At 35.3% G+C, this 21437-nt stretch overlaps 1 protein-coding gene across 3 annotated transcripts in view; it reads left to right on the top strand.

The window, feature by feature from the left end:
- Positions 1–21228, top strand: part of Rpn3 (regulatory particle non-ATPase 3) — a 73273-nt gene extending 52045 nt beyond the window's left edge. For all 3 annotated transcript variants that reach the window (XM_076453612.1, XM_076453614.1, XM_076453613.1), the window contains one exon: positions 21020–21228. In XM_076453612.1, the coding sequence (XP_076309727.1) occupies positions 21020–21097 (78 nt within the window). In that variant the 3' untranslated portion in view covers positions 21098–21228. The remainder of the gene's footprint in view (positions 1–21019) is intronic.
- The last annotated feature ends 209 nt before the right edge of the window (positions 21229–21437 follow it).

Here is a 21437-nt window from a genome sequence, read left to right as displayed (position 1 = left end):
CATCCAGGCCCCCAACTGCAGACTTGTACAGCCAGAAACAGGGTTTCAATACTCGTGGTGGGAAGAACACAGATCTTTTTTAGTTTTGTGCGTAATACCTAAACAAAGAAACAAACTAACCTATTGTCCACTTTATCACCAATGTAATTTTCCTAGCTGGTATTTTTGTAAGACGATTTATAAAAAAAGATTTTTGAAAATACAACTTATACAAATTGAATGTGAAAAAAAAAGTTTACCGCATTCGTTATTTTAAGGGTTGTAGTGGGTTATGTGGAATTTTGTTAATTTGAAATTTTGTGTGAGGTTACTTCAGTGTTATTTTAGGCCAGTCCGGTCTAGTTAGAGTGTCAGACTGTGGAGTTCTGGTTCTCCCTCCCAATGTGGGGCCATGTGTATGGTGTAATAGTGACAGTCAAATCTCACAAGTCGGTCGCACAAAAATGTCTAAGCCTTTCACTTTTTTTAAATTCAGGCCCTTGCGTAGCTTTTCGCGAAATTAAACAAACCAAACAATATATAGTATTTAAGTTATCACTTTGCGGGTTTATTATTAACTCCCGAAGTTTCAGACCTCTGGGCTTCATCTTTGGAGAATTACATGAATTTACTCTTGAAGGTAGATAATGGATATATCATAGAAATGTACCCCTATTTCTTGCATATTAAATACGCGTTCAACAGCTGTTGCGAGAAATGGTGTTGTGTAAACTATAAATATATATTGGACCTCGTAGTAGTTGTTACTGGAAGTAGTATATGCACATGTGCTTTCGGAGAGAGGATATAAAAAAGTTGAATTCAGTTACATTACCATATTACGTATCGTTGTCCGTATTTCTGCTTTTGTGATGAAAACGACTTATAATTACTCGTGTTCATAAAATAGGTTTACGAAAGAAAGAACATAGTATAGACGAAGGAGAATACTTTTATATAAAACTTGTACTTAACATTGTTCCTCTTTGATGATGAGAAAACCCTCTTGAAATAAAAAATGTATCTCAGAACGGCTGGTATGATTATTAACACTTATTGATAAGGAGAGAACAACATTTCGACCTTCCTAGGTCATCTTCAGACTAACAAAGAGAGAGTTTGCAAGTTACTGTTGCCGGACATGCCAGACTAGCTGCCTTCCTTGTAGTCTTACACTGCTAAGTTAGGAACGGCTAGTGCAGATAGCCCTCGAGTAGTTTGGCGTAAAATAAAAAAAAAAGTGTCCGGCAACGGTCTCTTGTAAAGTCTCTCCCTGAAGATGACCTAGGAAGGTCGAAACGTTGTTCTCTCCTTATCAATAAAAGTGCTAATACCCATACCAGAAGTTCTGAGATACATTAACGTTGTTCAATTTCTAGGCCGTATCCTATTATTTTTGCTCCCCCCCCTATAGCACAGCGGAGTGTCTGCGGTCTTATAACGCTAAATACAAAGTACAATACCTGCGACGGGCAAAGCACAGATAGCCCGTTATGTAACTTTGTCCTTAATTTCAAACAACCAACCAACCTATTCTTTTTCAGGCCTGACATGGCCCGGTAATTGAATTGCAACCTGCGGGTTACGAGTTTGAATTCCTATTATCTAGCATGCTTGCTCTTTCAGCAGTAAGGGAATTATAATATGACGGTCAATCCTGTTATTCGTTGGTAAAAGATTGTCAAAGGTTGGCGATGGGCAGTGTTGACCAGCTGCTTTTCCTCTATTTTTTGGGTGGTTCAGCATGGCCAGGTGGTTAAGGAGCTTGACTCGTAATCTAAGAGTCACGGGTTCGAATCCCCGTCACATTAAACGGGTCACACCAAACATGCTCGCTCCCTTCAGCTGTAGGGGCGTTGATAAGAGTAGCCCAAGAGTTGGTGGAGGTGATAACTAGCTCCCTTCCCTCTAGTCTTACACTGCTAAATTAGGGACGGCTAGCACAGATAGCCCTCGAGTAGCTTTGTGCGAGATTCCAAAACAAACAAACAATGTTTAGCCTCCTGGTCATTGCTTTCTTTTATGTTAATTTTAAGATGTCACTGTAGCGGTCTCACCCCGTTCTTGTTTATGAGAACTACACGACAATGTGGATGAGTTCATCTTTTAAATTAGTGGTTCCAAAACTCTTTTAGTGTGAAGTTCTCTTGATGTGGATAAAAACGTTCGAATCCTTCCAACCTTTCAAAATGCCTTAAAAAGTGATTTATCATCGTAAAAAAAAATAATTTCTAATGAACTTCATTGACATCTATGAAATCCTTTTTCTGTTAAATTGTATGTTTGTAATTTAACGTGGTTTTTTCTCGTTACTTTATATGTTTTGTAATTAGACTGAAGAAAAATTAAATACACTTAATTTTATGAAGGGTCATCTTATTTTCGTTGGCCCGGCATGGACAGGTGGGTTAAAGCGTTCGACTCATAATCTGAGGGTCGCAGGTTCGAATCTCGGTCGCACCAAACATGCTCGCCCTTTCAGCCGTGGGGGCAATATAATGTTACGGCTATTCCCACTATTCGTTGGTAAAAGAGCAGCCCAAGAGTTGGCGGTGGGTGGTGGTGACTAGCTGCCTTCCCTCTAGTCTTACACTGCTAAATTAGGGACGGCTAGCACAGATAGCCCTCGAGTAGCTTTGTGCGAAATTCAAAAAACAAACAAACAATCTTATTTTCATTTTAAAATACGAAGCGATCCGTAATTTAATTAACTCAACGTAATTTTATCGGTTAATTGTTTATTTAAAATTAATTCAGCATCTTTGTTTTCGGTCCATTTCTGTGGCGGCCCCCCTGTAAAAGCTTCACGGCTCCTACCGTGGGAAAGCCCTTTACAGTAATAACGAGAATAGTTGTATAGTTTATACTTTGACCTTTATATGCGTCTTATTTTTACGGTCATCGGTTCACGTTTTTTGGATTATTTATTTCTGTGTTGGATTTTATATTTGTCGTCTGTGTGTACAAGATATGAATAAAACTACAGCACGTTTACTATTATTACATATCATCGTCTTCTTACAAAAAAAACATATATAAATAAAACTAGCTCTTTCAGAAGAGCTTATCGTTGACGCTGAAGGAAAGGGGTAAACACTTATTGATTCATACAACGCCGCCTGCTAGAAGTTACAGCCACGAGACCTAACCCTTTCTTCACCAAAGTCGATTCTCAATAACGAGCGAAGGCCTCAGGCAGTCATGCATTGCTTTCTGTTCTTAAGGGGACAGACGGGAAACTAGTCCTAACCCTTACAACACGTGGCTTTCTTCCCATACACATTTTTTCTCTCTCTCTCTCTTGCTGTTTCTTTATTACCAAAACTCTTAGAGCTAAAAAATAAGGGTTTTCCGACACCACCATTCAGGTATCCATATACTTACTTGAATGAAGCAGTAGCGAGCTATTAAAACCAAGATGGTTCTCGCCTCTTGGACAGATGGCTCAACTGTGGTCGAGGTTGTAGCTCTTGAAAATAAGACTTCGAACTTAAATCGCATAATATCAACCATAAAAAGCACATACTTTTAAAAACGTTGTTGCATTAAGTAATGGACAAAGTTGTATTTTTTTCAAGTATTGTGAAATTTAGTTATACAATTTGATACGTTCAGTGTCACAGATTAAACATATGTCCCCTGCTGCTACAGCGGAGAGTCCACGGATATACAACGCTAAATCAGGGGTTCGATTCCCCTCGGTGGACTCAGCAGATAGCCCAGTATGGTTTTGCTCTAAGAAAACACACAAGTTAAACATGTGATTAGCTATCCTGTTTTGTGTAACGTAAATCAAACGACTGAATAACAACTGAAAAATATTTTGCTGTAAAAATGGCTGACGAAAATGAATTTCTTTAAAACAAACGAATGATTGGTGGAAAAATTTTACATAAAATAAACGAATTATTTAAAGATATTAGTTGACAATTAAACGAAGGATATGTTGCTTCCTTTTTACCAAACGTAATCCAATTATTGAAAATTCTATAAATCAAATGAGTAATTGATGGAAAAATTTCTTTAATGTAAATGAATTATTAACTGGAAATGTTCTGTAAAATAAATTACATGATTTTCTGAGGCTTTTTTTCTTTGTAGCAAGTTAAACGTATGATTTACTTTTAAATTTTCTGTTACTTAAATGAATAAATTACATAATATTCTGTAACAGATAAATGAATAAGATATTCGCTGTAATATAAATGTATAACTAGTTGAGATGTTCTGTGTAAAATAAAGGAAGAAGTGACTAAGATATATCTTGTGATATAAAGGAATAACCGACTAAGATATTGTCTGTGACAGAAACTAACAACTGAATAAGATATTTTTATAATAGAAACGAATAATTGATGACTATATAATCCGGAATATGAAAGAACAACTGACTAAAATACTTTCTGTAACAGAAACGGTAAATGATTAAGATGCACTCTGTCACAGATCAAACGAACGATTGGAACTGTTTCAAATCAAACGAAAAATTGACCGAAACGTTTTGAATAACATAAACAAGTGATTTACCAAGATATTTTGTTTAAAATAAAATAAAATAATTCTTTGCTCCACGTAATTCACATAAGAAAGTGACTGTAAACGAGTTTGAGTGTTTCAGGGAAGGAGTGTTCGTTTTTGTTTTTTCTTCCCTTCCTTTATTATTGTACACGAGGTGGTTATCTGTTAACAGAAGTTGACAATTGTGTCGAAGTACACAACGTGATTCAGATGATGGTTTGAGGGAATCATCCTTTAGAAGTTGAAACGTGTATACAGTTTAATGTTTATTTAGTCACAATGTCAAAGTGTAACATAATTTTGTTTATAATTATTTACTATCTAGTAAATAATATGTTTAAAATGCCAGAAAAAATAGGTTTGCAGATGAAATAGTGAAGAAGTGACAGAGATGTGCATGTCTAAACATGCACAGAGTTAAAACTCTGGTTTATACGTTCTAAAAGCTCAAAGTAGTGTTGGCCATGGGCTGTGTACTTTAGCAGGAGGCATCATGTTTAGTAGTAGAATTTTTGAGACCAGAGTTGTTGTTCATAGATACTTTATTGTTTTATTCGTGTAAATATTGCTGTTTGTTGTGTCCGTGTTTACATAGTTTGAATCTTTTGGAAGTTAAATTGTGAACGGTAGGGGTGCTCGTGTGATGAGGTGAAGGGCTCTTTGTTTAAATCAATGATGATGATTTACGATATTCCTTGAGTCTGTTGTTTACATGAAATCAATAAAACTCGTTAAGATTATGGATGTTAGGAAATTAGTTTGAGTAACCGAATAAGCATATTTTTGCATTGAAATTTTGAAATTATGGCAAACTAATGTCACAATGATGGGCACATCCATTGGATAAATGGCACGTATTTCTATCGTTGGACTTGAAGCTGATTACTATACTACCAGCAAGACAAGAAAATGTTCAATTCTGTATCGATTAGTTGTCTGTACTTGCTGTTACACACATTACACAAGGGAATGTAGTTAGTTAGCGTTCTTAAACTGGTCGTGCTCATTAAGGTCGAGGCGTGAACAGTCCGTGCAGTATGGGAAGGAATTGTTGGAAATCCGTGAGTGGTCGAAGAGGAGAGCGTTGTCTTCTGGTCGATATTAAAGCTCCTCCTACCTCAAATTAAACAGCCATGGAAGAAAAACTACGTCACACACTTTTGTTTTGTTCTTATTGGCCCAACCTCAGAACGGCTGATGTTAACACGGTGGGTAAAAATTGTTCCTTTGTTGTTTGAACTTCAAAACGTGACGAGCAAAACTGTTCAAATAACGACGCACAAAAGTCCAGATTTTTACACCAGAATTAGGCGTTACTATCATTTTGATGTTTATACTCGCAACGCTGGACCAGATCTGTTTTACAGTAATATCCAGAGATCCTGTATAAAATGAAACTTAAAACCTTCACGAAGTTTCATCCTGTCACGCTATACACAATCAAGAAAGTCGTTCGTGTTTATTTAGTATATCCGTGTTGGTACGAAATACTACAACGTATACAACGCAACAACTTTATTTTCTGTTGTTGATCCATAATGTATGTATCAGTTGAGACCATATTTCTAAATTAAAATGCATCACATGCAACACTTTGCATGTGTGTATGTGTATTTTTGAATAATGCTGACTCACTCATTAGTTTTTGTTTTGTTTTTAAAGAAGGATCAATGTGAGGACCCCATTGTTTGTGCACCTGGTGCTGTCATTATTCATTACCGGGTTGAAATTTGTAGGATATATATATACACACACACACTCATGGCTGTATGTAATATATATTATTATTTAACAAAACCAGTCTTTGATGTCTCTTTTTTGACAGCACAACCCGCATAATGGCCACCATTCCAAGTTGAAAATAAGTATCTAAAAACTGTACATTTCCAAAAAAAAAAAAAAATGCATAGTCTATTAAGTAGCATAAATTAATGTAGAAATGCGTCCAGCTGTTGTAGTCGTTATGTTTGGTTGTTCAGAGATCGAGACGACCTCTGTTGTCTTATTCTTCTAAATTAAATTTAATAAATTATGTTCGAACCTTTCTGTATCCAGCAATTTCATGATGTGTATTTTTTTATATTGGAAAATTTTATTTCATATCGATTTCTCTCTCTCTCTCTTTTGTGTGTTCACATTAAAGCACTTGTATTTGTAATTTTGTATATAAAGAAAATATTACTGTTGGTTATGAAAACTTGTTTCGTATTGCGTGTACTCATAATATTTGATTACCTAATTTTAATAATACAAGTGCGACAAAAAAGTACAAACCGAGTGTGAAGATCTAAAGGAGTGGTCTTAACTTAATCAGCACTAATTAACCCTTTGATCAAATTCAAGTTTGATTTCATGATAATCGAACTCATCCTGATTTTGTCAACAAGACTGCGAGTTCTCAGATTCAAGTCTTGAAAATATACAGTCATAATAATTGAAACACAACAAGGCGTTTGGCTTCGCTATTCCTTTTATTTGTCTCTCACAATTCTAGCAGAGTCAACAGGAAACATTTAGAAACAATAAGAAAATAGGAAACAGTAAGAGAGAGAGACAGATAAAAAGTGAGGGTGATCACGAAGCACTGAAAACCACGAATTATAAGAGAGATAGATGTGAGCAACTGTAACGAGTTGAAAACGTACGATGCTATTATGCAGCTAGCGATATGTTGAAACCTAAGTGGTTTGAAAGCAAAGTCGATTCTGGATGTTCTTCAATACTCGATGTCTCAGTAGTGAACTTGGGGGCTGATCCCTGTTGTGCATTCTGTGACAACAACAGATAAAGAAATCTGCTTATTATATTGATTTAAACAGCTGGGTGTCAGCAGGACGTTGGATATTAGGAGTTTCAGGAACTATAGGGTAAGATATGGTATTAATCTGGAAGTTAGCGTATTGGTTCGTCTGTGTATCGCGTATCTTATAATTTATATTAATATTTTTACCCACACATCAGATTTTCAGTTTTCAAATGTACTGATGATGCCTGTGAAAGTTAAAACGCGTGTGTATGAAACTGTATAGCTGCCCATAAACAAGTCGTCCGTGGTGCTACAGCTCGCAACCATGGCGACATATCGCTGCGTCAGTATATTTAAATAGTTCTGATAAACAGTAGTTAGCCCTCCCTGTGTCATGAAGAGATTCGTTAAGTAGGTGATGTGCAAAAACTATTTTGGCAGATGTCTTTGATAAGCTTTGAGTTAGATTCACAGAGGTCATTGAGATGTTATTTTACAAGATACACAGGTGTTTTTGAGACACTTTGGAGTTGCGTACGTAGGTGTCTAAGACATTCTTGAGTTAGTTGTACAGATTCTGTTAGAATGTGACATCTTTTGAAGTCAATAATTTCCCCCCGGCGTGGAGTAAGGTATCGAAAACAGGACATCTCAGAGTAAAATGTTGTTAGTATGCATTTAGAAATGGCCTTATATAGTCTTGCGTAAAAATAAAATTGTTTGTAGAAGTTTTACTCGTGATCCTTTGGTGGTGGTGGTGACATGAAGCTCTCAAGACCATGTTTCACGGTGTACTTTCATTATTTAAAATGGTAGTAGTACAGAACATAGGACAAGTGGAATGTGTATTGTGTAGAAACCACTAGAAATCTGAACATTGTAAAGATTCATTCAACAAAAGGGCTTCTTGAAATATGTCCACACCATTTTGATGTTAATAGCGATCTGTGTTGTTTTTATTTGTGTTACAGACGTTTTAATAGAGTAGGTGGAAACTGTATTTGTAATTGTGTATATATTATTGAAACGGCAACTATCATTATTACACCAAATGGTATTCTAGAACATTCTAATTTTCAATGTATATTATTGTTATATCAGATGATTTGCCAGGAACATGTTGATTTTTGAAATATATCATTGTACATCAGATTTGTCCATGACATTAGCATACTCATCATGCCAGCAGTTTATATCATATATTAACCAGTGACAAGAAAGAAACGTTTCGTGTCACCAGCTGATTCTTACATCAGAGAAACATTCTCATAGGATTCAGAATCGAATGATAATTTAGATTAATAAACTTTTCCTGTATTGACGTTTTCATTAGTTATAAGATAATATGAAAAAGTGCTAACCCAGGACATTTTTTACATATTTTATTTATGAGAAAATACCTGTGATGCCTTTATGTTGTATTCCTACGTAGTCAACGTGGTTTTAATTTAAAGGGTAGTAAAGCACTAAAACAATATTCAGGTAGTGTTTAATAGGCCAGTATGAAGGTCGTGGAATCACCATCACATCAAATATGTTCGCCCTTCCAGGCGGCAGGCGCTATAATGATACTCTCAATCCCACTATTTGTTAGTAAAATATTAGAAAAAGAGTTGACGGTGGGTGATGATGGCTGGCTGTCTCACTTTTAGTCTTACACTGCTAAATTAGGGACAGCTAACACAGATAGCCCTCGAGTAGCTTTGCGCGAAGTTCCAAACCAAACTACAGTTTATGAGCATGAAATTTACTATATAATGTAGTCTGTCGTTTTTGTATAACGTTGTGAACTTGCAATGTATATGAAAAACATTAATATGAGTGTTTTTGTCATATGATTAACCTATACATATTAAACCGTTTGTTATTTAATGTGCCAAGGACACGTGTTTTAAGTAGATGTTAGAGCTTTCTTTTAGGATTCTTTTATTAGATTGGATCCTGTGCTAAGTTCGAAGTGACCTAACAGCTTTTGACAATGACCAAACGAGATTATATTATAACTGGATAAACTGACAGTTAATGTGCATGTAATTTAACGTGTTGACATTAAACTTTCTTATGACTTCTTATCTGTATCCTATTCTTGCAGGCATGATCACCCCCTCCCTTTATTTTTTTTTTTTTTTTTGCTGTGGGACAGCGGTAAGTCTACGGACTTACAATGCTGAAGTCCAGGGTTCGATACCCCTCGGCGTACACAACAGATGGCCCTATCTAGCTTTGATCTAAAACGTTTCACTGCATAATAAACAAAACTGTAACTATTATAATGATACAAGTTGTCGTTACTTCACTTATCTTAAATTATAGATTTTAAAAAAAACTGAAGGATAAGATGATAGTAGGACCGTATTTAGCATCCGATCTAATAGGTCTTTTACAATTCAGTACGTTGTTATAGATTTAGACCACTTACTTGGAAAGTGGCATAAACAACTGTGAGGTATTTAGCCATCCCACATTAATATGGAAATAATTTTGTTACCCTAAAAGATAGCAGAAGATGGCCTCATTTGTAAGAAATTTTCATGAACACGAATTATTTCTCCCAGACGATTGCATACCAATAGAGGGCACCACTACACAAAATTGCATAATTTTATTGATTGATACTCTTCTCAACACATCACTTTAAAACTAGAATATAATATACTATGGTGAGAACCAGGGCCCTGACTACCGAATAAACGTAATGTCAGCGTAATTCCTAATATGTGTTTTTTATGAACCTGATAACGAAAGCTTATCAACCTGAATCGGTTAAGCAGAGACGTGAAACTGTTTGGTATTAAGAAAAGGAATGTGATTTGTTTGTTATTATTCGACATGTTTGTTCAAAGGAAGCTGATATTTTATGAGACAGGTTATAGAGAATTCTCCTAAGACAACAGCCGTATAACTGTGAAGTGAAAAATAAAATAATTAAACGTATTTTTATACGGTTTGTTCGAAATATTTTGTTTAGTGCGTATGTCTGGGGGTTGACTTTCCATTATTGTTACTTGATTCCACCACCCTGAGGTGAATATACCACTGTAATCAGACTTAAAACTGTAAACACAGATACTACTCTTGAAGTCAAGTATTAAATACTATTAACCGGTGGGTTTGGCATAGCCAGCTAGTTAAGGAGCTCGACTCGTAATCTGAGGGTCGCGGGTTCGAATCCCCGTCACACCAAACATGTGTTATGATGTTATGGTTAATCCCACTATTCGTTGGTAAAAGAGTATCCCAAGAGTTGGCTGTGGGTGGTGATGACTAACTGCCTTTCCTTTAATCTTCCACCGCTAAATTAGGGACGTCTAACGCAGATAGCCCTCGTATTAGCTTGGCGCAAAATTAAAAAACAAACAGACTGTTAACCGCTAAAACAGAATTTGTTATAAGGTGTTATCCATTTTCGGTATGTTTTAGTTTTTATCGCGATTTTCATTTCCTACGCTAAAATTAGTCGGGTATATGTATGTATATATATCTTCCTGTCAATAGGGCAAGTAATATTTACATTTCTATGTTGATTGGATTGGTGAATTAATTAATACATAATAAAATGTTTTCCAAAAATATAGTGTAATGTTGGTATGTATAGTAAGCTTCCTGTAAACTTTATTCACTGCCTTTTGCTTAGAACTTGTATTAAACTTCATGTAAACAGCCTATAGCATATAACGTTTCCACTTTTGTCTTTTTGATAACATTTTAAAATAATTTGTTAGAAACTATTACGTCAAATTACGAAAAAAAAAAATAAGATTTTTGATATCCCAGCAATGTAATATAGGCGATAGTTGTTTGAAAATGATTAAGTGGTGTCAGTTATTACTTGAAGAGATGTTTTACCTTTGTCAACCTGTCTGAGGCCTGGCATGGCTTTGTGGTTACAACAAAAGGGACCCTGAATTGTAACTACAAGTGGATTGAGATTGAGTTACTTTTTATATGGGCATGTATTGTAGTTACACCACAGTTAAAACACATGCCTCAGCACTAACACCTTTTGATTTATATTGTGTAAACAAAACAGTACGACAGATAACAGATTAACCACATTTAGTTTTCTACTGGGACAATTGAAAAGAATTGTCAATTAATGAAAACCGTTTTTGGACAAGTAAAGATAAATGGGGCTAAAGTCGTTATCAGTTTTGTTATCGTACAGTATATCTATATGTCCAAAGTGTTTGGTTTGGCACAGTAAATTTTGTGTTAGACTGTTTGGTACGTTATGATATACCATAGGTCATGATAATGACTTGCACAACGAACTACAGGAAGGACTGGATAAATTAGCTGTAATTATAGATCAGTGTATTAGTGGAAAGTCTGAAGACAGTTGTGTAAATTACTGTAAATGTAGAGTATTCTGAAAAGAATGTATTGGTGGATAGACTGAGAAATCAACGTTAATAGATAAATAAACAAGAGGTATTCCTAACGTGTGATATTACCGGAAACACTGAATAATTGAACATTCACTACAGATAAATGTTACATTTTCCTAACATAATGAATTAGTGGAAGGTAAACCCAAAATGTTCATCACATTATCTACATCTTTTATGTTTTGACTCGTGCTCCAAACTTCCAACTTTTGAGTCTGATTCAGTGGGGGTTCTCACTTCGCCGCACTTTGTTATTACGCTACATTTAAGTAACTGATTCATAATTTTATGGGAAACTTAAAAAAATGTCAAAAATTATTTAAACAAATTTTAACTCACTGTTACCATAGTCAGCAGCAACCATGTAATTATTGTAATAACCATTAATTGTAACACTGTAGTGATGCGTCCACCCAACTCGAAATCTGCTATCTCGTTTTTGTTTGTTTGTGTTGTTTTTTGTGGGTTTTTTGTGATCGCTAGGCAACGGTGCCAGGCGCACAACGAATTTACATAACTTATTTTAATTACAATTATTAGTCTGGGGTTTATATATATCACTATGTTAGTTTTATAATATCTTAGCATTTTATTTGTTTTGTTTCTCTATTCGTGCTAACGTTGTGTTTGTGTTACCACTCGTATTAAATAACAGGTGCGATAATTAAACCATTGAGGTGTGACTTATCTAGACTGGTTAATACAAACATTCCTAACGTATCATGTCTTTTGCAAGAAATGTAAATATTGTCTTAAAGTTATGAATGCAAGACAAAGAAATAAACTGTTATTTAATGCATTATGATACATACATTTAGAAATGATTCCTTGCAATTTTAAACTGGGTAGAGTGAAGTCAGTATCAGTTACATAGTCAAGCTTCAAGTTGTCAGTTATTTACCCACTTCAGTGAGATTACGCCCGCGACTTTTATTCGTAAGTGGACTCGTACAGTTGGAACACTTTTCGACCGTTTAGGACCAATTGATGAATTACTTTTAAATTGTGTCGTGAAAATCATGAAATTTTTATTTTACTCCATTGGGTTGTAAAAATATTCCTTCTTGCCAAATAAAACACCAGATGTTGAGAACACAAAATATTGACCAGTTCTGCAAGAGTAGTTACGGCAGAGTTTTCAGTTTGTTGTAATATCTGTAGGTGGCGTTCAATTTACTGTATTTAGGGTTAAATAAAACTGTAGTTTAGTCTTGCACGTGTATTCAAAATTCTATACGCTCTTTGTTCTGTGAAGAATGTGTTATCTGTGTAAGTAAGGAGTTTATACTGCTACTGTTTATTTTTGTTTTCACCGAAAGGTTCGTGAATATACGGTTCTCTCTGTTGGTAGGGGGCGCCTTAAACGTGCACTGTTTATGTATAGACGTACGCTCAAAATGTACAGAAATAAATTAAATTGCGAGACATTAAGAAAAAAGTTTAAGCACCGTAATGTGATGCAGACACGTTCCTCTGTAAGTTGAGTTTTTATCTCGGTATTATTTCACTGTTCTTGTATGCACGGTGTGGAGTTATGGGATTGACGCTTTCGAATCTCCTTCTGCATGCCAGTTTTAATATCGTTTCACAGATCCTCCTTTCATTTGCATATAAAAGCTGTGGAATATATTTTCAGTTTTGTCGTTGCTTTTTGTTTTTTTTACTGTTTATCGCTGTCTACCGTTTTGCAATCTTTCCACGTGTAGTATCAACGTTCTTCTTTTTTCTCTTTTCTTTTAATATATTTTAGTTTTACAGATAGGCAGGAAATCTAGACACTTCTCACGTGCACAGAATATTTCTATAATTATTAGACGATATGAGACAAGAGAGAATTTCAAGCAGTTGCATGTTTAAAGTGTGTGAAAAGAGACATGCGTATATTCGTCCGAGTTCCAACACTACATTTATTTGCTCTCAGAATTATAGTATGTATAATAATAAAAGTTATTTCAATATCGCTTTTTAATATATCCAGTAAAACTCTGATTTTGTTTTCTGTTATGCGTAGTTAACATTTGAACATGATATTTGCTTTGGAATTTGCATGCGAATGTTCTCCGGCTGTTATATGTTACTATATCGTATCTACAAATGTTCCTTCTACTCTTCTTAAAGGTTGTAACAGTTTCAGTTAGAAGTTCTGCTAGGGTTTCTCTGTAGGTCGCTTATTTTCTTCCAATTCTTCACTATTACGTATTCAACAGTTTACTTTGGTCGAGATAATTCATTCAGTTAAAACTTAAGATGTTTGCATTTGTATCCAGACTACAGTACTACATACAGCATAGTGCGACGCTATAAAAATGTGGGTTCCCGGGTATCTCAGCAGGGTTTGTTTGTTTTGAATTTCACTCAAAGCTACCTGCACTATCCGTCCCTAATTTAGCACTGTAAGACTAGATGGAAGGCAACTAGTCATCACCACCCACCGCCAATTCTTGGGCTACTCTTTTACCAATGAATAGTGGGATCGACCGTAACATTATAATGCCCCACGGCTGAAAGGGCGAGCATGTTTGGTGTGACTGGGGATACGAACCGCGACTCTCAGATTACGAGTCGAACGCCTTAATCATCTGGCCATGTCGGGCCAGCAGGGCTGGTAGCACTAAAATTCTGGGTTCACTCCCTTTTTGTGGACAGCGCAGATAGCCTGTTATACAGGTTTGCGTTTAAAACCAACACAGATATGTAATTTGAACTTATAATATGTTTTAATAAGGAAATAAGCTGTTATATATAATTTTGAGCAGGTTTTGAGTGTAATCATAAATTATTTTTGAACATAAAACGATTGGTGTTACATCTAAATTATATTATTTTTTCATACATCTTTACCTTAACCCTATTGCTGCGGGTCAGGGGTCGAAGGCTTTGTCGCTGTGTTTGTTGACTTGCATTCAAAATTTTATTAAACCACTATTTTATGGATTTATATCAATACGTTTGGTATCAAATTGTAAATTATGATTAAAATTTTTGGTACTATACATTATTCAGTTTATTAATTTAAAAGCGAGTATTAAAAGCACTTAAACGCCAATTTTTGCGTGTCACGTGGTATGTTGGATGCAACACTGGTTCGAATTAAATATTTGTGATGTCAAAATACAATGTTTTTTGTTTCGTACGAATTAGGAACTCAAATTACTGATATTAACTGTCTAGAATATGAAATAAAAACCTCCAGCCTTATCTATATGCTGGGATATCGCTCATGTATTTAATCAAACACAGTAGCTTGACCTATATCTTTCCATTTTTGTGAAACAATCCTTTATATACACTTGTGTATATGACAAAAGAATAACCAATCGAAAGTTCAGTGTTCCCCCTTGTGTCTTCCTCAACCATTTTCATGTGTTAGGATGACATCTCATTCTTTTGTAACAAGACTTCAAGAAGGTATGTTGTGTCTTTAGATTGCTCGAAATTGCATATTGTTTAGACCGAAATACAACTTAGTTACCAAACTTGATAAATTATAATAAAATTATATGGTACCAAATTTATAATTTTTTTGGTTATTTAGATATATAAATCCTTCAAAAAAATTTCGTTTCACATCCTCCGCGTGCGAAATTTTAAGCTACAAGGGTCATAACAAAAAGAAATAATTATTTGCTTTATAACATTTATTGTTCTGTGCTTTAAGAAAAATAAATTTAAGAAATTGTTTGTAAATAGTAATAATCTACATACATATATACAAATGTATAATAATTTAAATGAGGCTGTATTTTACAAAATACTAGTCCACAAACGCACAACCACAACAGTCACTTGTAAAGATTAAAGGTCGGTTTTATATTATGGAATACGGTAACGTGAGTGCGCATCATTGTAACTTCAGTCTTGTTGGAAAGGGATAATTTATGATTATTTCTTAACTTTTTATTGTGGTTATGGGTTCAGTCAGATTGATAGACACCTATACTTAGGGTAGACAAAATAACAGACAAATATAAAGTCGTACTGAAAACAAACGTTTGAAATTTATTTAGGAGGTTTGTGAGATTACAAAAATAATTAAATAATGTTTTAAACGTGACATGAAAATCACTTCGCACTCGGAGTATTAACAGACTCGATATTTTCCAAGCAAATCTTTAGTAAAAATATTTCGTTAAAAAATCTAAATTTTGTGTGCAAAAGAGAAATAAATAAATAAGACTTGTAATCACACAGTATTAAAAGTTATAATATAAATACTTATTGTACTGCTCGGCATGGCCAACTGGTTAAGACACTGGACTCGTAATCTGAGGGTCGTGGTTTCGAATTCCCATCACATCAAACAAGCTCGTCCTTTCAGCCGTGTGGACGTTATAATGTGATGTTCAATCCCAATGGTAAGAAAGTAAGTAGCCCAAGAGTTGGCGGTGGATGGTGATGACTAACGCAGATAGCCCTCGTGTAGTTTTGTGTGAAATTCAAAACAAACTAAATAATAATTGAGATTTTGAGGACGAAAAATTGTTTTTAATCGTGACATGAAAATCACTTCACAAAAGGTTATTTTGTGTGTGTGTGTGTGTTTCGACCTTTAATGTTCCATTTTCATTGGCCACATGATCTTGTACGTTATGCATTGTTACATTTGAACATGACATAAAATTACGTTCGTACCGTGATCCTTTTCTCCTTTCGCACACCTAAACTGAAAATCTTTGCTGCAGTTTAGGGCTAGCCCTACATTGTAGAATTTAGATTTTTTTTTAACTCTCCAAGGACTACAAAGACTTTAATTACTATATGCAACTTAGATTATGCTTTATGTGGCTAGGTTACCCAAACTTTGCAAATGTCAGCAATGGTTAAACGTTTCTTGTTAAACACCAGTTTAAAATGTATTAATACTCTATATTCCTAATAGTAAGAAACTACACTGCTCTATAAATAGAGGGGCTCGGCATGGCCAGGTGGTTAAGGCGTTCGACTCGTAATCTGAGGGTCGCGAGTTCGAATACCCGTTGCACCAAACATGCTCACCTTTTCAGCCGTGGGGGCATTACAATGTGACGGTCAATCTCACTATTCGTTGGTAAAAGAGTAGCCCAAGAGTTGGCGGTGGGTGATGATGACTAGCTGCCTTCCCTCTAGTCTTACACTGCTTAAATTAGGGACGGCTAGCGCAGGTAGCCCTTTGCGTGAAATTAAAAAAACAAACAAACTATTAACCAAGTTGTCTTTTATTCTTTACACATTGTTTTTCGAGATCTAACTTAATTTCACCAAAAATAATAATAACGAAAAGTATAAATATTTAAGTGCAATTTGATTAAGGATGGTACTCGGTTCATGGGTGAAGACGTACTTAACAGTTTCTTATTTACGAGAGATTCCTCCAATGAATGAACACTTTCTTCCGCTAATCAATCTAAAACATTCTTGTGGTTTCATTGGCCCGTTTCATTCTGAAGAAGCCTCCTATCTTCGGAAATATCGCCTTATTTGTCACACATGTGTATGTATATTAATACAGGCCCCGCCTTCAACGTTGCTGAGGGACAGAAATGAGGACTAGTCTGACAGGCTTTCACTGGAATAGGATAACTTCATGTACACTCGCTGTATACATTAAATATGATGCAATGCATCTTTAACAATATTTTAAAACACACAAATACTGGGTAAAACAAAATAAAACTGCCCATGGAAAATGTACTTTTTTATTATCTGTAGCAGTGAATACCAAAGAATCTGTCAGTCGCGTGGTTCGTACTGAACATATTACGTCAGTAGTAAACCCATAACAAACGTAAATACATTTCTGATGTGCTTCACTCATGTGATGTTTGTCTTTTCTGAAGACAAAATTTAGTAGTAGAACCTTTTAAAAACACAAATTAGCTTTCTCCATGTTTCATTGGAATGATGCTTGTATTCTCTGAAAATAAAGTCTAGTAGTAGAACCTCTTAAAATCAGGAATTAGCCTCCTCCATGTTTCAGTGGCGTGATGCTTCTGTTTTCTGAAGATAAAATCTAGTGGAATAACCTCTTAAAAACAGGAATTAGCTTTCTCCATTTTTCATTGGTATGATGCTTGTATTCTCTGAAGTAAAAGTTAGTAGTGGACCATCTGCAAACCATAATTAGCTTCCTTTGTATCGCAATGATGCGATGTGTATATTCTTTGAATATTTGGTAATAGAACCTCTAGATATAAGAATCAGCTCTCGGTACGTTTTTGTTTCATGATTTGCCTTCTCTACAGGCAGTATTTACCTGAATAAAAAGAAAAAAGAAAGGAAAGCTTGATTTTGTTTTGTTTTGAATTTCGCGCAAAGCTACTCGAGGGCTATCTGCACTAGCCGTCCCTAATTATCAGTGTAAGACGAAAGGGAAGGCAACTAGTCATCACCACCCACCGCCAACTCTTGGGCTACTCTTTTACCAACGAATAGTGGGATTGACCGTCACATTATAATGCCCCCACGGCTGAAAAGGTGAGCATGTTTGGCGCGACGGGGATGCGAACTCGCGACCCTCGGATTACAAGTCGCACGCCTTAACCCGCCTGGCCATGCCGGGCCCTAGAAAGCTTGAGATTACTTAAAGCACCTATCTAGAACAGAAGGAGATGATACTGGTATAACTAAAAGTTGGGAATGCTGAGGTTTCTTTTTAAGTATGTCCATTTAATATTGTAAACTTCTACACTTATAACTCCGAAAAATCACATTAGGCTTTTCGTCTGACTAATTCTACCAGCTAATCGCAGTAGTGTTTGTATCGCGAGATAATCTTTATAAGTACTTTTCGAATATAGGCTCCAGTTTAAATTTAAAAAAACAAACTCCACAAGTCTTAAAGTGGCAATAACGTTAGACAAAGAATTATTATTTTCTGTAGATATCTTTAGCAAAGCTTGTTATATTCTCTTGCTGTGGCAGGTGTGGCCCAGTGGATTGAATGTCGAACTATATTTCAGATGGTGCAAAGTTGCGCTCCGAAATTTGTGGTCATGGATTCATTACTGGTGACAATATTAAGTCCCACTTATCGAATACAGTATCCCAAGAATTGACAGTAGGTGCTGTTTAGCAACTTTCTGGCAAGCGCAAACAGCCTAGTCCACGACTATCCAAAACAAACACACCTATGCTCTCTTGTCTTCACGATCTTACATTTATGTAATAACAGAGTTTTGAATTTGGAATAGAAAAATATATTGTTGTATGTGTTAAAATAACCTCCGGTGAAAAAAAAAAAAAAATTGTGACGAAGAGACTTATTGTAGTCTTTGATTGGCCGTACCCTTGTGGACTGCAGTTTTGCCTGTTCGAAGCTCACCAACACAGCTTGGGTTAACAAACCAAATAAATAACATTAGGCCTCTTAAAATGGCGAAGTTTATGTAATATCTATGGGATTTTGAGTCTTTTTTACTTCAAGTTGTCCCATGTCTGCGGACCTATACCGCTAGAATCCGGGTTTCGATACTCATGATTTACAGAACATAGATAGCCCATTCTATAGCTTTTTGCCTAAACCGAAACATTTATCTACTTCACGCTCACGAAATAAAACGGACTCAAAACATCGTATGCTATTTCATCAGTTGGAATCGGTACTTCGATTTAAGTTGTGATAAATACATTGTAACATTTCAATTCCAATTTTTATTATTCAATAAAATATAATAGAAAGGGCCTTGATAGCTTATTCTGTATGTATCGAACATCTTTTCGTTTCTTTCTTAAGCCAATAGTAACTGCATACAAACAAACTAAAAGTCCATGCTCGTTCCCTCCATGTTAAAAACAAATAACTTGTATTAATGGAACAGAACATGTTGCATTTTTGTTTGCTTTATATACAGACCTGTTGTTCATGGAAATTTTATGTTTCTATAGCAACATATTGATTCTCCCGATTCTATTTGCTTCACGAATAAACTTTAACTTTGTAATATCTGCTGTATGCTTTTTTTAGCATACCTTATCTAGACATTCCATAAAATACTGAGTTAAGAGGAATCTAAACTGATTTTATTTCACTGGCTCGAACGACGTCTCAAGACAATGCGGTTTCTCTCTCTTAGAATTAAAGGTTTTGCGATGGGTGTTTGGTAGTGTTGGGTTGTTGATAAAAAAAATATTGTGGTCATAACTATCTACAGGAATAATTGAATTTTCATTCGTGTTGTATTTGCTCATTTAAGACAGCGTTTCTCAGTTTGTATTCACTAGCTTTGTTGAGTAACCTTAGGTGTATACAATATATAATTAATGTTTCAGACTATTATCATTCGAACGTAATGCTGATAAGTTCTAGTTTGTATGGTCTGTATGAATAATAAGCAAAACTGAAACAAAAATTCTAATCAGTAAAACTATTAGGTCAGTATACCTTGATTAGAATTTTCATATTTCTGAGTATAGAAGTCTGTTGTAGTAGGGAAAGGGTTTTCCTTGAGGCTATTGATGACCTCCACTTTTGCTTCATGTCTGGTGGAATAGATCGCCTCTCCCATAAATCAATTCTCACTGACTGTTATTTAATAATACGCCGTGGGTATAAGATACAAGTTTAAGTTATGCTCTTCTATATAATGTTTGGTAAGAGAGTGTACATCGAGAATTACAGCTTCTAATCCAGGATTTTGTGTTCGTATTAAACTCGGTTTAAGGCGATAACGCCTTTGGGGAATAAAGTATTTCTCTGTCATTCGTAAAATAAAATATACCACTTATATGTGGAAAGTAGATCTTACGTAATTTATAAAGCAAATTTTTTTTGTGCGTTTTAGATGAAAACCTATTGAACTTAGAATATTTTTGTTTTTTAAGATATTGAAATACATTTTCTCAGACTGGTCATGCAATACGTTATTTGTTCAAATGTGAACACTTTTTGTTGTTATTTCCGTTGAACATAGCCACAAGTGTATCAGGCCAGACAATTAAACTCTGCTCGTGCACTTCTCTGCCCTGTCTGTTATCTCTTTAGTCCCACTTTAGTGGCGTCATGGGACCTTTGGTTAAGTGTAACTGTAGAAGTTGATAAAACTAAGGACGGGCTTGTTCCTCCGATCGGTAAAGACGCTTTCGTTAACTTGACGGGCTACAACATAATTAATCACGGACATGACAGTGTTAAGTCATCTCTGTTTCATTCCTCTTGTTTTTATCGGTATTAAAAGCTTGAAGATAGAAGCTGCTTTCGACCCTGGGAAATTCTTAAGATTCTAGAGCTACAATGCCAGGTATCAAATGGCGTTGTCTCGCCGAGCCCAGAAACGACAGACGGTCTTTTCATTTCGCGTATACGAGCTAGTTTTCTTTTTGAGGTGTTATTTTTATTATTTATTTTTACGTCAAGTGCTGTTTTTTATAGTGTATTATAATTTGAATAAACTGGGCTTTTCTTTGAGTTTAGGAACGTCGAGAGCGTGAGCAACAGGATTTAGAGTATGCAAAGGAAATGGCAGATGAAGATGATGAGGGGTTTCCATAGTAACATCAAGAAAATCCTTCTTCTGGGGAAGATATGTTCCAGAAAGACCAGTTTCTATGGTGACAAGTGATTTGTCTAGCTAGCTTGTACTACTGTAATGGTACTGAAAACAATAAATCCTTTATGGCAAATATTAAGTTGGATTCTTTTTTTAAGATATTAGTTGTACTTGAATGTAAACAAAATAACATGATTGGTTAGCTTCTCTGTTAATATGTATGGATGATAGATAAATATACCAAATGATTTGTCATACAGATGTGTGTGTGTGTATTTATATCTTTGCATATGTATTTCTGTATCACGAATTACTTGGTACATCTGTAAGACATCGTGCGAA

This window comes from Tachypleus tridentatus, chromosome 9 (genome assembly GCF_004210375.1).
Source record: "Tachypleus tridentatus isolate NWPU-2018 chromosome 9, ASM421037v1, whole genome shotgun sequence".
NCBI classification, from domain to species: Eukaryota; Metazoa; Arthropoda; class Merostomata; order Xiphosura; family Limulidae; genus Tachypleus; species Tachypleus tridentatus.
Note: the sequence above shows the minus strand (reverse complement) of the source record. Positions and strands in the feature narration are given on the sequence as shown.